The 11330-nt window shown below is 31.8% G+C and overlaps 1 protein-coding gene and 2 pseudogenes across 3 annotated transcripts; 2 read left to right on the top strand and 1 right to left on the bottom strand.

The window, feature by feature from the left end:
- Positions 1 to 1789: 1789 nt before the first annotated feature.
- On the top strand, positions 1790 to 2029 carry Bm18506 (annotated as a pseudogene). Its single transcript has one exon. A coding segment is annotated over exon 1 (240 nt).
- Positions 2030 to 4688: 2659 nt separating this feature from the next.
- On the bottom strand, positions 4689 to 7668 carry Bm17265 (Uncharacterized protein; the record flags this gene model as incomplete). The annotated part of the gene is made up of 5 exons (XM_043083062.1): positions 4689 to 4984; positions 5230 to 5496; positions 6315 to 6581; positions 6912 to 7154; positions 7221 to 7668. 5 exons carry the CDS (start codon positions 7666 to 7668, stop codon positions 4689 to 4691), a joined length of 1521 nt encoding a protein of 506 aa, XP_042938996.1.
- Bm18507 lies at positions 5816 to 5932 on the top strand (annotated as a pseudogene). The gene has a single exon. A coding segment is annotated over exon 1 (117 nt).
- Positions 7669 to 11330: the final 3662 nt, after the last annotated feature.

Below are 11330 nucleotides of genomic sequence, written 5' to 3' on the forward strand. Positions count from 1 at the left end.
TGATATTTTCCCTTCATCTGAGCTCGACGTATTTCAAAGTGGAATGAAGTTGAAATGATCAAATGTGAAGAAATAATTATGGTTTAATTTTCATTTCGTTTAAGGATTTTCTAAGCCTACAAAATTCATTGCTGACCTTGGATGGTCTCTTTCACTTCAGAAAAAGATTTTTCACTCATTCCAAAAATAAATCCTTTTTTTTTAAACTTGTAATAAAAAAACAAATGACTATTTTAACATCTATTTCTGTGTCTCTATTTCTAATTTCATCATTTCTATAAATCTTCATTAGACACAATTTAGAAGAGAAATGACGTAAAATCAGAACACGAATCTTAGAAGAATCGCTGTAGTTAGTGACAAAGAAAACTATGTTACCTTTGCCTAAAATGCTTCCTTCCCTTCATATGCTTCTTCATGTGACATTTAAATTTAAAAACTTCATATGACATTTAAAAGGGACATTTAAATTTACCCAGAATTCAAGCAGCAACAACGTATACTCTGCATGGAATATGTCACTAATCAATATTCGATATTGAATTCAGCCCAGTTATTTTCTTCGAAATAGCTAATCATAAATGTTATCAATCCGTTTGATTAAAGCAAAATGAATAAAGTGAAAGGCTGAGACATATTTTTGTCGATGTTTAAATTCTGCATAGTAATGATCAAAAAGCTTGAGAGAGCAAAAAATTCGAGAAAGAAGAATCAGTGACCAAATGCTATAAAACGAGATGAGATGAGCAGATATGTTGATTTGTAAGACGATCTTATTCGATTTTGTCCTTTGAATTCAAACTTTTAGGTAATATATTCAAGTAAACAAAAATAAGGTTTGTTGTTTGTTATTTTAACTTCTGCCAAAGAGGATAGAAAGTCGTCAAAGCCAAACAAAGATCGCTAAAATAATAGTCTTACTCGTAAGTCAGGTCTTGAGAAAGCCTTCATTTCTTGGTTCTATCAAAAATTCGAAATCTCAAAGCAGCTGGTAATAAAGTTAGAAGTAAGCAATGCTTATAATCTATAGAAAATGAGCTGTTTTATTGGAAAATGCTAATTAAAATATTCATGTTAGGATGGATAGATGCACCTGCAACTGCTTTAGTTTACTTCAATGGCAATTCTTAACACATTCACTTACTTCTTGCGTCATTTGCGTTGCACTGCTATCACAACATTTGCGTCACCTGTTGTGTCCCTAAAACTTTCAATTAAAGTCAATTACGTTACAATTTTGATGACTTATGAAACGTAAGTGACAAGCAATCGCTTACATTTGGTAAGTTCATTTTTGCTCTTCCTTCGTTACCACTTCTAATTTACGTCAGCGATCAGCTCCATTTCCAATAGATCAGGTCAAGCCTTCACGTCGTTTATTAGTGAAAGTGTTCGTCACTCTTACGTCCTTGACTTCTTTACGTCCTCTACGCGTCTTTTCCCATCTAAAGTCTAAAGTTAAGCGCTACATACAGCAACAAATCTGGCTTTCAATTTAGGTCCTCACTGCACATATGCAGACGTACATATATTTAGCGGACCAAGATAAACACATGTCATTCTGCGTTACACGTGTACACTTACGTGCTTGTGTATGTTTGTATGTATGTATGTATGTGTGTGTGTGTGTGTGTGTAATGTGATGGAATGGAATGGAAATGACTCGAAATATCCTCTAATCTTTCCCCTCGGACTTCTCTCACCTCGGTTCTCGGTGATGAAAAGTATAGATATAAGATTAATCCGTGATGCTCGTTACGTATGACACGTCTAGGGCTGCTGCTAGTGACAGTTAAACATGTGGACAGGACGTTCTGATTGCTTTGTTGTTATTTGAGAGTACGGTAAACGATTCTGCAAGTGTGGCGTGTAGAGCAGTAAGTTAAGCTAAAAAGATAGCATAGATGTTGTTCTGATTGACTGTTCTGATAGAGCAGGCAGGCTGCAGAGTAATGTTAATGTTATGGAGGACTTATCAAAGATATATAGAACGATAAAGAACTTGGATGGCACTGCTCCTCATAATTTATTTTGGTTCTCGATGCGAATACCGCTCAAAATGTTTGTAGCTAATTAGAGGCATTTAGTAAAATGGTTAGTTAGTTAGTTACAGGATTAATTATTATAACAAAGCTAGATGGTACTGCTAAGGGGGGAGTGGTGATTGGACTTGTAGAAAGTTATAAAGTTACATGCTCTAGAAAGGTGAGGACTTGAGGGAGTTCACTAGCAAAGAATTTCCTAAAGTGCTATTGACTGTGATTAAAGATCCCCTTTATTCTTTTATGTGGCCAAGCTTAATTATTTCGATATGATGAGAGGAGTAATTGCCATTTTGAGGCATAATTGCTTTTTCAAAATTTTTTTGCTTCTTTATCCTCAGATTAGCATATGAGATATGTTCAATCTTACCTAAAAGTGCAATTTCACGTGCTGTTATTGAAGTTGACAGCGGTAAACTTACTATGCTTGAAATAAGAGAGAGACATGAACCGATGGTTCTTGTATTTTCAACCCTCATCCAATGTTCAGATACATTTCTTTTTTATGCAGAGACTTTTGCAACGAGCATTTAGCACTGCAATGATAATAGCCAATCGGTTGATATTTCATCCAATTACTACTCTTCTTGGATTTTCCACGTTTATTCCGTTGTTAACACTTGAACTTCCATCAAAACCGGTCTGGAATCCTCAATTCCTACAAGTGTCAACAAATTCTCTATCGTCAGCATTACCTGTTACCAAATAATGATGATGGATTTCAATAGGTAATAATCCAGCTTCAGACATTTCAAAATACCACTTCATTTGTAAAACCAAATCTATTTTTATAACATGCAAAATACGGCAATGATTGCTGTTTTCATCATCAAAATACAGTAAGCATTACGTCCACCATACCTTCTAAAGTTTTTGGTCCTGCTATTTATCTGTCCTTAGTTATATGGCCAACTATTAAAAAATAAATACCGTGTTGTTTTACAAGAACGGTTAAATCATGAACACATGTTTTTTTAAAGTGCCTGTGCTGATGTAATTTTACTATCATACATCGTAATAGTTAAAATTAATAGTCAAATTCATTTTTTTTTTTTGATAGAAATATGTATTATTCCATTGATTTTTCTCTTGATTTAGGTTAATAAACATTGTGTTATATGATTTATTTATCGTTCAACCATTTATAATTGATATTTAATTGTTTTTATGATTATATTGGGGTGAAAAACTTTCCAAAAACTAGAAGAACATGTCGATTTTAAAGCAAAATGTATAAAAAATCCATATTTCTTCCATAATTCAATGAAATTTCGACTTTACTACTATTCAAGGACCATAAAATTTATCAAATTCATTATGCAAATAATCGAACACTAAATCTGTAACATTAAATGACATTAAATTTGTAAAAAAAATTAATTTTAATGTCAAAAAAAATTAAAATCATCACTAATGCAGATTTTTTTTAATTTCATCATTAAAAAACTGCTTCAAAGTGAATTTTATAAACTTTTTTCTTTGTATAAATTGTCAAATATCCCCGATGGAATGTGTGTAGATCAGGGAGAATGTAAATTAAATAACCAATTAAGTTTAAAATATATTTATTTTTAAATGATTACATTTTTTCTAACATTTTTGGCATTTAATTAAAACAGAATCTAACAGATTTAAAAATTTTTCAGTATTAAATTCACAAAAACTCTTAGAAACTGTTAAAATTTCCTAGAGATCCATATCGAAATTTGTGACTAAAATTAATTTAGCGTCAAAAATTAATTGAAATCATCACAATTTACAAATATTATTAATTTTTATATTGTAAGATTGCTCCAAAATGAATTTATTAAACTTTTTTTTTTTGCATAAGTTGTCAAATATGCACGACAGAATGTGAGCAAAGCAAGTACAATGCAAATAAAATAAAATTCAACAGCTTTTTCCTATTGAACTTAGTAGTTAATTAATAATCAACAATTATAAAAAATAAGCTAAAAATCTATCTTAACTTTCGCTGCTTAAAACACCTCATATTCTCCAGTTTTGTTATATATTATTAGGAGAATACTTTCCTCTCACTTACGTATTTTTTATTACCTTTTTGTATGACAAATCGTTTGCTGTGAATTCGAATTTTACTGTCAGTTTGTTGTTTATGTATTTCTGTGATATTCATGGAATAATAAATGGAGAAAAAAAATAAATCATTAATCGGTCACTGCATTCTGATGTCTCGAAAACGTCTGATTGCTATACGCCTTTTTCTCATGTTTGCGAAGAATGCCCAAATTGTGTCTCATTTTCTAGAATGAAAATTTTTAGTTGTTTTATAGCGCTGAAAAAATGATTTGGCTTTGTGGGCGGAATGATATATTTTTCTGCATGTTTTTCGTTTAGAAAAACAAAATAATTCGACTAAAAGTGTTTTTTTTATTTCTTTCTTCGTTGATATTTTCAGTGTTTGTTAATGTATCTTAAAGCTTTATTGTCACCATCGTCAACATATTTTTAAGCAATTGGTTCCTAGGTCATAGACAGCTGCTACGCATTAAGTGCACGATATGAAAAGAAATAAATATGCAGTATTTAATGAATGCATTAAATAAACTTTGTATTGTCACTCAGCGGTTACAAATGTTTCGCAACACATTTCACATGCATGCTATTTCAGGTTGACATATGCTTTTAAAATTGTGCTAAATTTGCAAACTGACGAGATTTTGTTTGGCAGTTCTTCTTGTGAGATTTCAGTGCATTCCTGGTGGTGAAGAATCTGCCACAACCCTCACATTGAGGATGAGGCTCATGCGTTTGCTTGTGATTGAAAAATGTTGAATCATAGTCAAATGTCCTCCCACAACCGGGCACTCTGCATTCATAGATGAAGGGCTGACCATGTGTTTTCCTATGTGTTATATATTCTTTGTAACTTTTCGCGATCACAGCACACCCGGGGTAGAGGCATTCGTAGCTTCGTTTATCTAAAAAATTCTTATGATATTTGTTTTTGCAGTTGGTATTTTATTATGGGTTTGGCAGCTAAAATATTACTTCAATGAAATAATCTTACTACATTCCATTTCAAATAATTTAGATCACAAGAAGCTGTTTAATTATCTTCGCGTATAGTTACACATTGTCACTTAGCATTTTCATAACACATTTCACGTGCATTCTATTTCAGACTGATATATCTGTTTGAAATGTGCCAAATTTGCAAACTAACGAGATATCGCTTGGCAGCTCTCCTTATGTCTAGTTAGTGTATTTCTACTAGTGAAGAATCTGCCACAGCCCTCGCATTGAGGATTAGGTTCATGCGTTTCCTTGTGACTGCGAAATGATGTTCTATGGTTGAATGTCCTCCCACAACCGGGCACTCTGCATTCATAGATGAGAGGTTGACCGTGTGTTTTCTTATGTGTTACATATTCGTTGTAATTCATCGCGATCACAGCACACCCGGGGTAGAGGCATTCATAGCTTCGTTTATCTAAAAAACTATTAAGATATTTGTTCTAATTAAGTGATCTAATAAACCATAGAAATATTACTTCAATGAAATACATTCCATTTTAAGTAATTTAGATCACAAGAAATTGCTTAATTATTTTCCAGTATATATAAATATCGGCCTTGCATTGGATATAAGTTTTGGTAAGTAGGGTAGCTAAATTTCTTTTTCTTTCTTTTTCTCCTTAGGGTTATTGAAAGTAACAAACTCCTTTATTTAAAGCCGAAGTTTTGCTACCCTCCATTTTAATAATTTAAAATTAGTGATTATAAACATTTTTATATTATAAACATTTAAAGAATTTTTATTTCTTGGAGGGGTGGATAGAACTGAGATGAATGTTAACCTGTATCATTATCAAGGCAAGTGAATTACGACTGACCTTGGTATCGGTTTTGCAGGTGAAACTATGCCAGTTATTAATTGCTGATGTAAGTTTTATTGCTCAAGAGAAGAAAGATTTGCTTGGAATAATAATTACGCATGCACATGAAGACCACTGCGATGCAGTGCCTTACTTATAAAAAGAGTTACAATGTCTGATATAAACAACAAATCTCACGGTTAACTTTCTCAAGGAATTTCTGCTAGAAGGTATGCTATCTGTAAAAGAGGTGGATATAAATGGCAGTATAAATTTAAGTCTTTTCAACAGCTTTGCAACAAAATGTAATTGCGAATTTTCCGTTGTATCAAGTATCTCGGTGCAGCAGTCACAGATGTTCCATAATACATTTCATAGGCACTCCATTTCAGACTCACATATGCTTAAAATTTTGCTGAATTTGCAAACTAACGAGGTTTTCTTTTGCAACTCATCGTATGATATTGCAGTCTCTTCCTGGTGGTGAAGAATTTGCCGCAGCACTCGCATTGAGGATTAGGTTCATGCGTTTCCTTGTGACTGCGAAATGATGATTCATGGTTGAATGTCCTCCCACAACCGGGCACTCTGCATTCATAGATGAGAGGTTGACCATGTGTTTTCCTATGTGTTATATATTCGTTGTAATTTGTCGCGATCACAGTACACCCGGGATAATAACAAATATACTTTCTGTTATCTGAAAAATACATGTCAAAACATGTATTTTTGCAGTCAGTAAATCTATTATACTATTTTGTAGTTAAGTAATGTGAAAAATCACAAAAATGTCAGTGCACAAAACAATATCATATTGAATATTTTAAGTAATTTAGGTAACAAGTAGTTATTTACTTATCTCTATTTACATGTTTTAAGCAGTAATCATACATTTAATGTCGCATTCTGAACGACGAAATAAGTTTTGGGTTTTGATTCGTTATTACTTCTATCTTCAATTTCATTCTGTTAATGAAATTGAAGAACTGTAAGAGATGGAACGAAAAGTTGTTGCGTAATTAATTATTACCTGTTTTTGATCCTTCATTGGTACTCCCCCTGTAGTCGGCGACATTCAAGCTATCCGAGAAGTGCTTATTGTCCATGTTGATCAGTTCAGCATTTCCATGTTGACCGGATGTACCGTCTGAGGAAAGAGTAAGTTGGTGAAAATAGATCGGAACGACATTTTGTTGTGAACCAGGTAAGTGCATATACGTGATAATGTCATCGGTGTCGACATTAAGTGGCGAAGAAGTCCCACTTTGAGCATCTAAATAACTTAGATCACAAGAAGTTGTTCACTTATCTTTTCACATATTTGAAGCAAAAGTCTCACCTCTAATGGAAGGATATCGTGCTTTATCATCATTCGTTTTTAATTCTCCATTGGCATCTCTCCATAATGAATCCAAATTTGAGGCAAGTGATGACTCCAAATTAGTGTGGACAATGAAATCATCATAACTAGGTGAGATGAAACCAGGATGAGGAGTAATTGTGAACAGATCAGTCTCAGAATTCGATTCTTTACTGCTTATATCCTCAATTTCACTCACTTGAGCGAAATCAATGAACTGCGAAGGATCGAACAGAAATTCTGAGCTAAATAATGGTTCAAAGTTGTTGTAATCAAAGCTATCTGAGACACCAGAATAAGTATTATTTGTAATAATTTCATCAGCAGCGCCGAAATTAGGTGGATAGAAAGTTTCATTTTTATCAGAAGCGATGCAAAGTAGAAGATTGAACCAGATAATTGGTGTTATAGATACAGTGATGAACATGATGGAACACAATTTTGTGAAATGACAGAAATATTCAAATGAAAGCTTTTTATTTCAATTAAAGATCAAAGGTTCAAACAGTTTTTAATCTGCCTATTGTTTATCGTTTTTTTCTTTTACATTTTCGTTTTTCTCTTGCCCAACTGCTAGTTTATGAATGCTCTTTTGAATCCGGAAGGAAGTGTTACAATAGCGCGTACGTAAATCTGATACTTAGGAAGAGTATTGTTCCATCATTTCAGTAATACGACCTGAAGAATGAGATTCTAATCATTTTCATGCATTTAATTGGGTTCATTTAATAAAGTCGCATCTTCACATCTATTGATAGTATCACCGATGGGACTTCATCGGATGGAAGCATCACCTGAAATTTGCTAATTACTGCTTTTTGACATGCATCCACTGCTATTATCAGAAAGAATTTCAACATAAGCGATGTTTGATGTTTGAAAAGATGGGGACAATTTTCAAAAGTTTGGTTGACAAAATGGAGTAACATTTGCATAAAGGAAACTGATGAATGGCAGGGATTAAATGTCATCGTATGGTGAAATATTTAATTAATTGTGTAGTATTAAATAATCCTGTCTGCTTTGTTTAATAAAATATAGTATATTGAGTGGTAAGTAAAATATTGAGTGAGTTATTTGCATATTGTAAAAGTTTCAGTTTTAAATTTTGGTGACGTAAATTAAATGATAATTGGAAATATATTAACTTATTTCCGACATTTATTTTTAAGTACTGCTTACTATTTTAATTGTATTTCAGTTGATCACATTCAATTCTTCCTCAACAGATCTGTCTCAATGTATTCATAACCGATCGAACTGTAGTAGATTAAGATGGTTAGTACTGAGAAGGCATTAATTCCAGAGTGATCAAAAATGAAAAGTAATTCACAATGAATTGACTGGATATAGGTAAAAATTTGAATGAACAATGATCCAGTGAGTAATAAGTAAAAATGATTCTGACTAAGTAATAATTTAAAACACTACACTTTTTCAATACCATTCATTTTAATCTTTGCCTTTCTTTTGTGGAGCGAATGAGAAACGAATTTAACAGTTCAACAATTCAACTAACGAATCAAAAAGGTAAAGAAGTTTTACTTTCAAGCAAGAAGTCGAATGAATTGCACAAATTCATTATTTGACATTGGCTCGCAGCCATCATTTATATTGAAGGAACTGACAAATGAATTAAAGTTAGAGGAAAAAACTAGAAACCAATATAATCGAAAATGGATGAGTTTGGTACAGTTCACTATTCGACTCATTATAAATTCAACAAAATTTTTGTTTACCAACGTGAGTTCGCCTTAAAAGAATGCACCGCGGGTCCATTATTATCTCAGATTTGGAGATTTATTACTTCGAATGATCAAAAATGTGGTAATAGCCAACATTTGAAAAAAGGTTTTTGCAATTAGAATAGCTTCCTCACAACAAAATGTACTTTATTTTTTAGTTGAAAAAATATTAGAGATAAAACTGAACACAATATAGCATGTTGCCGTTTTCAAGGAGTTTCATTCTGATGTTAAATTTAAAGTGCTTCTTAAATTCCCTTCTACTATCATTCTACAATCGATTGCTCTTAACTGTCATCTGGAAAATACTAAATTAAATTACCTCAGGAAGAAATTGTTCTGTGAAAGAAATTACTTTAGGTTGACAATGTTAAACAATCAACTAAAGAAATTCAAGAAGCACTCGAGAATTATGAAGAAATGAAGTCTATCATTAAAGGAGCTTTAGTGAATGTAATAAAATTCCCTTCAATTCAACAAAAATATTTCCGAACACATAGAGAGCACTGTTAAATTTAAGAAAATTGTTAGTGTTAACTGCAACTCCAATAAAGATTTCTTTCAAATCACTTTACTGGTTAAATGCAAATGCGAGTAAACACCTGAATGCAAGGTGCGGTATGTTCGCATGCAGCTTAAATTTTTTCGTAAATTATATCGAATAGTCAGCAAATAAAGGCTAATACGACTTGCTTAATCGCGACGAGATCTAAATATCAGAAATTTAATGAATCAGTCACCAGTGATTTATTAATATTAATGGATTATCACTTCATAATTCTGTAGCATTATGTAAGCACAGGACTGAAGTTTTTTTAAATGGACAAATCACTAAGTAAAAGTCATTTCCGAAGTAAAAATAATTCGAAATGAACGAATAATATTAATAAATTGTCATTCTGTAACTTTATACATGTCGCATTTCCCTTTTATCTTACGATCGAACAATCTTAGACTGACAACTAAGCAACTAAAGGTTTTGGCATTATTATCGTTCACAATAAACATTATTATCGTTCACAATAAACATTATTATCGTTCACAATAAACATTATTATCGTTCACAATAAACATTATTATCGTTCACAATAAACATTATTATCGTTCACAATAAACATTATTATCGTTCACAATAAAACATTATTATCGTTCACAATAAACATTATTATCGTTCACAATAAACATTATTATCGTTCACAATAAACATTATTATCGTTCACAATAAACATTATTATCGTTCACAGTTCACAATAAACATTATTATCGTTCACAATAAACATTATTATCGTTCACAATAAACATTATTATCGTTCACAATAACATTATTATCGTTCACAATAAACATTATTATCGTTCACAATAAACATTATTATCGTTCACAATAAACATTATTATCGTTCACAATAAACATTATTATCGTTCACAATAAACATTATTATCGTTCACAATAAACATTATTATCGTTCACAATAAACATTATTATCGTTCACAATAAACATTATTATCGTTCACAATAAACATTATTATCGTTCACAATAAACATTATTATCGTTCACAATAAACATTATTATCGTTCACAATAAACATTATTATCGTTCACAATAAACATTATTATCGTTCACAATAAACATTATTATCGTTCACAATAAACATTATTATCGTTCACAATAAACATTATTATCGTTCAATAAACATTATTATCGTTCACAATAAACATTATTATCGTTCACAATAAACATTATTATCGTTCACAATAAACATTATTATCGTTCAATAAACATTATTATCTCATATAAATGTCGCACAAAATATGAATGTCACATTGTGTTATATAGAAATTATTGCAAAAATCTTTAAAAGTAAGCTGTTTGTTACAGAGATAAAAAGAATTTAAAATTTTGTGAGATTATCTAAAAGCGCAAGCGGAAATGTCCCATCACAGATTGCCATTCTTTCCATCTTTCAATTACTTTTTGTCTTTTTCCTTTTAGCACCTACATTTTACGCTTGCACACTCACTTTCGCCCGTCCTCCTCTTTCTCTCTCTCTTCGTTACCGTTCTCTTTATGAGATAATTGCTCTCTTTGTCTCCCTCAGTTACTTCTACATCCCTTCGGTACCGTTTGTTTCACTTGCTGATGGCTAATGTACATCGAGTGAGAGTATTCCTGTCTACAGTTTCTCTTGTTGTCTGTCCCTACTTTCATCATTGTAACAAGAATAGCTATCGAATTAGACTGACTTCTCTAACATTCTCCTCTAACAGATGAAAACTCAAATTACTTTCTTTGCTTAATCACTATGGTGTTTCCATGCAAATGAATTTAGTTCAATGCAAGTGCAA

The sequence above is a fragment of the Brugia malayi genome (genome assembly GCF_000002995.4).
Source record: "Brugia malayi strain FR3 genome assembly, contig: Bm_154, whole genome shotgun sequence".
NCBI lineage: Eukaryota > Metazoa > Nematoda > Chromadorea > Rhabditida > Onchocercidae > Brugia > Brugia malayi.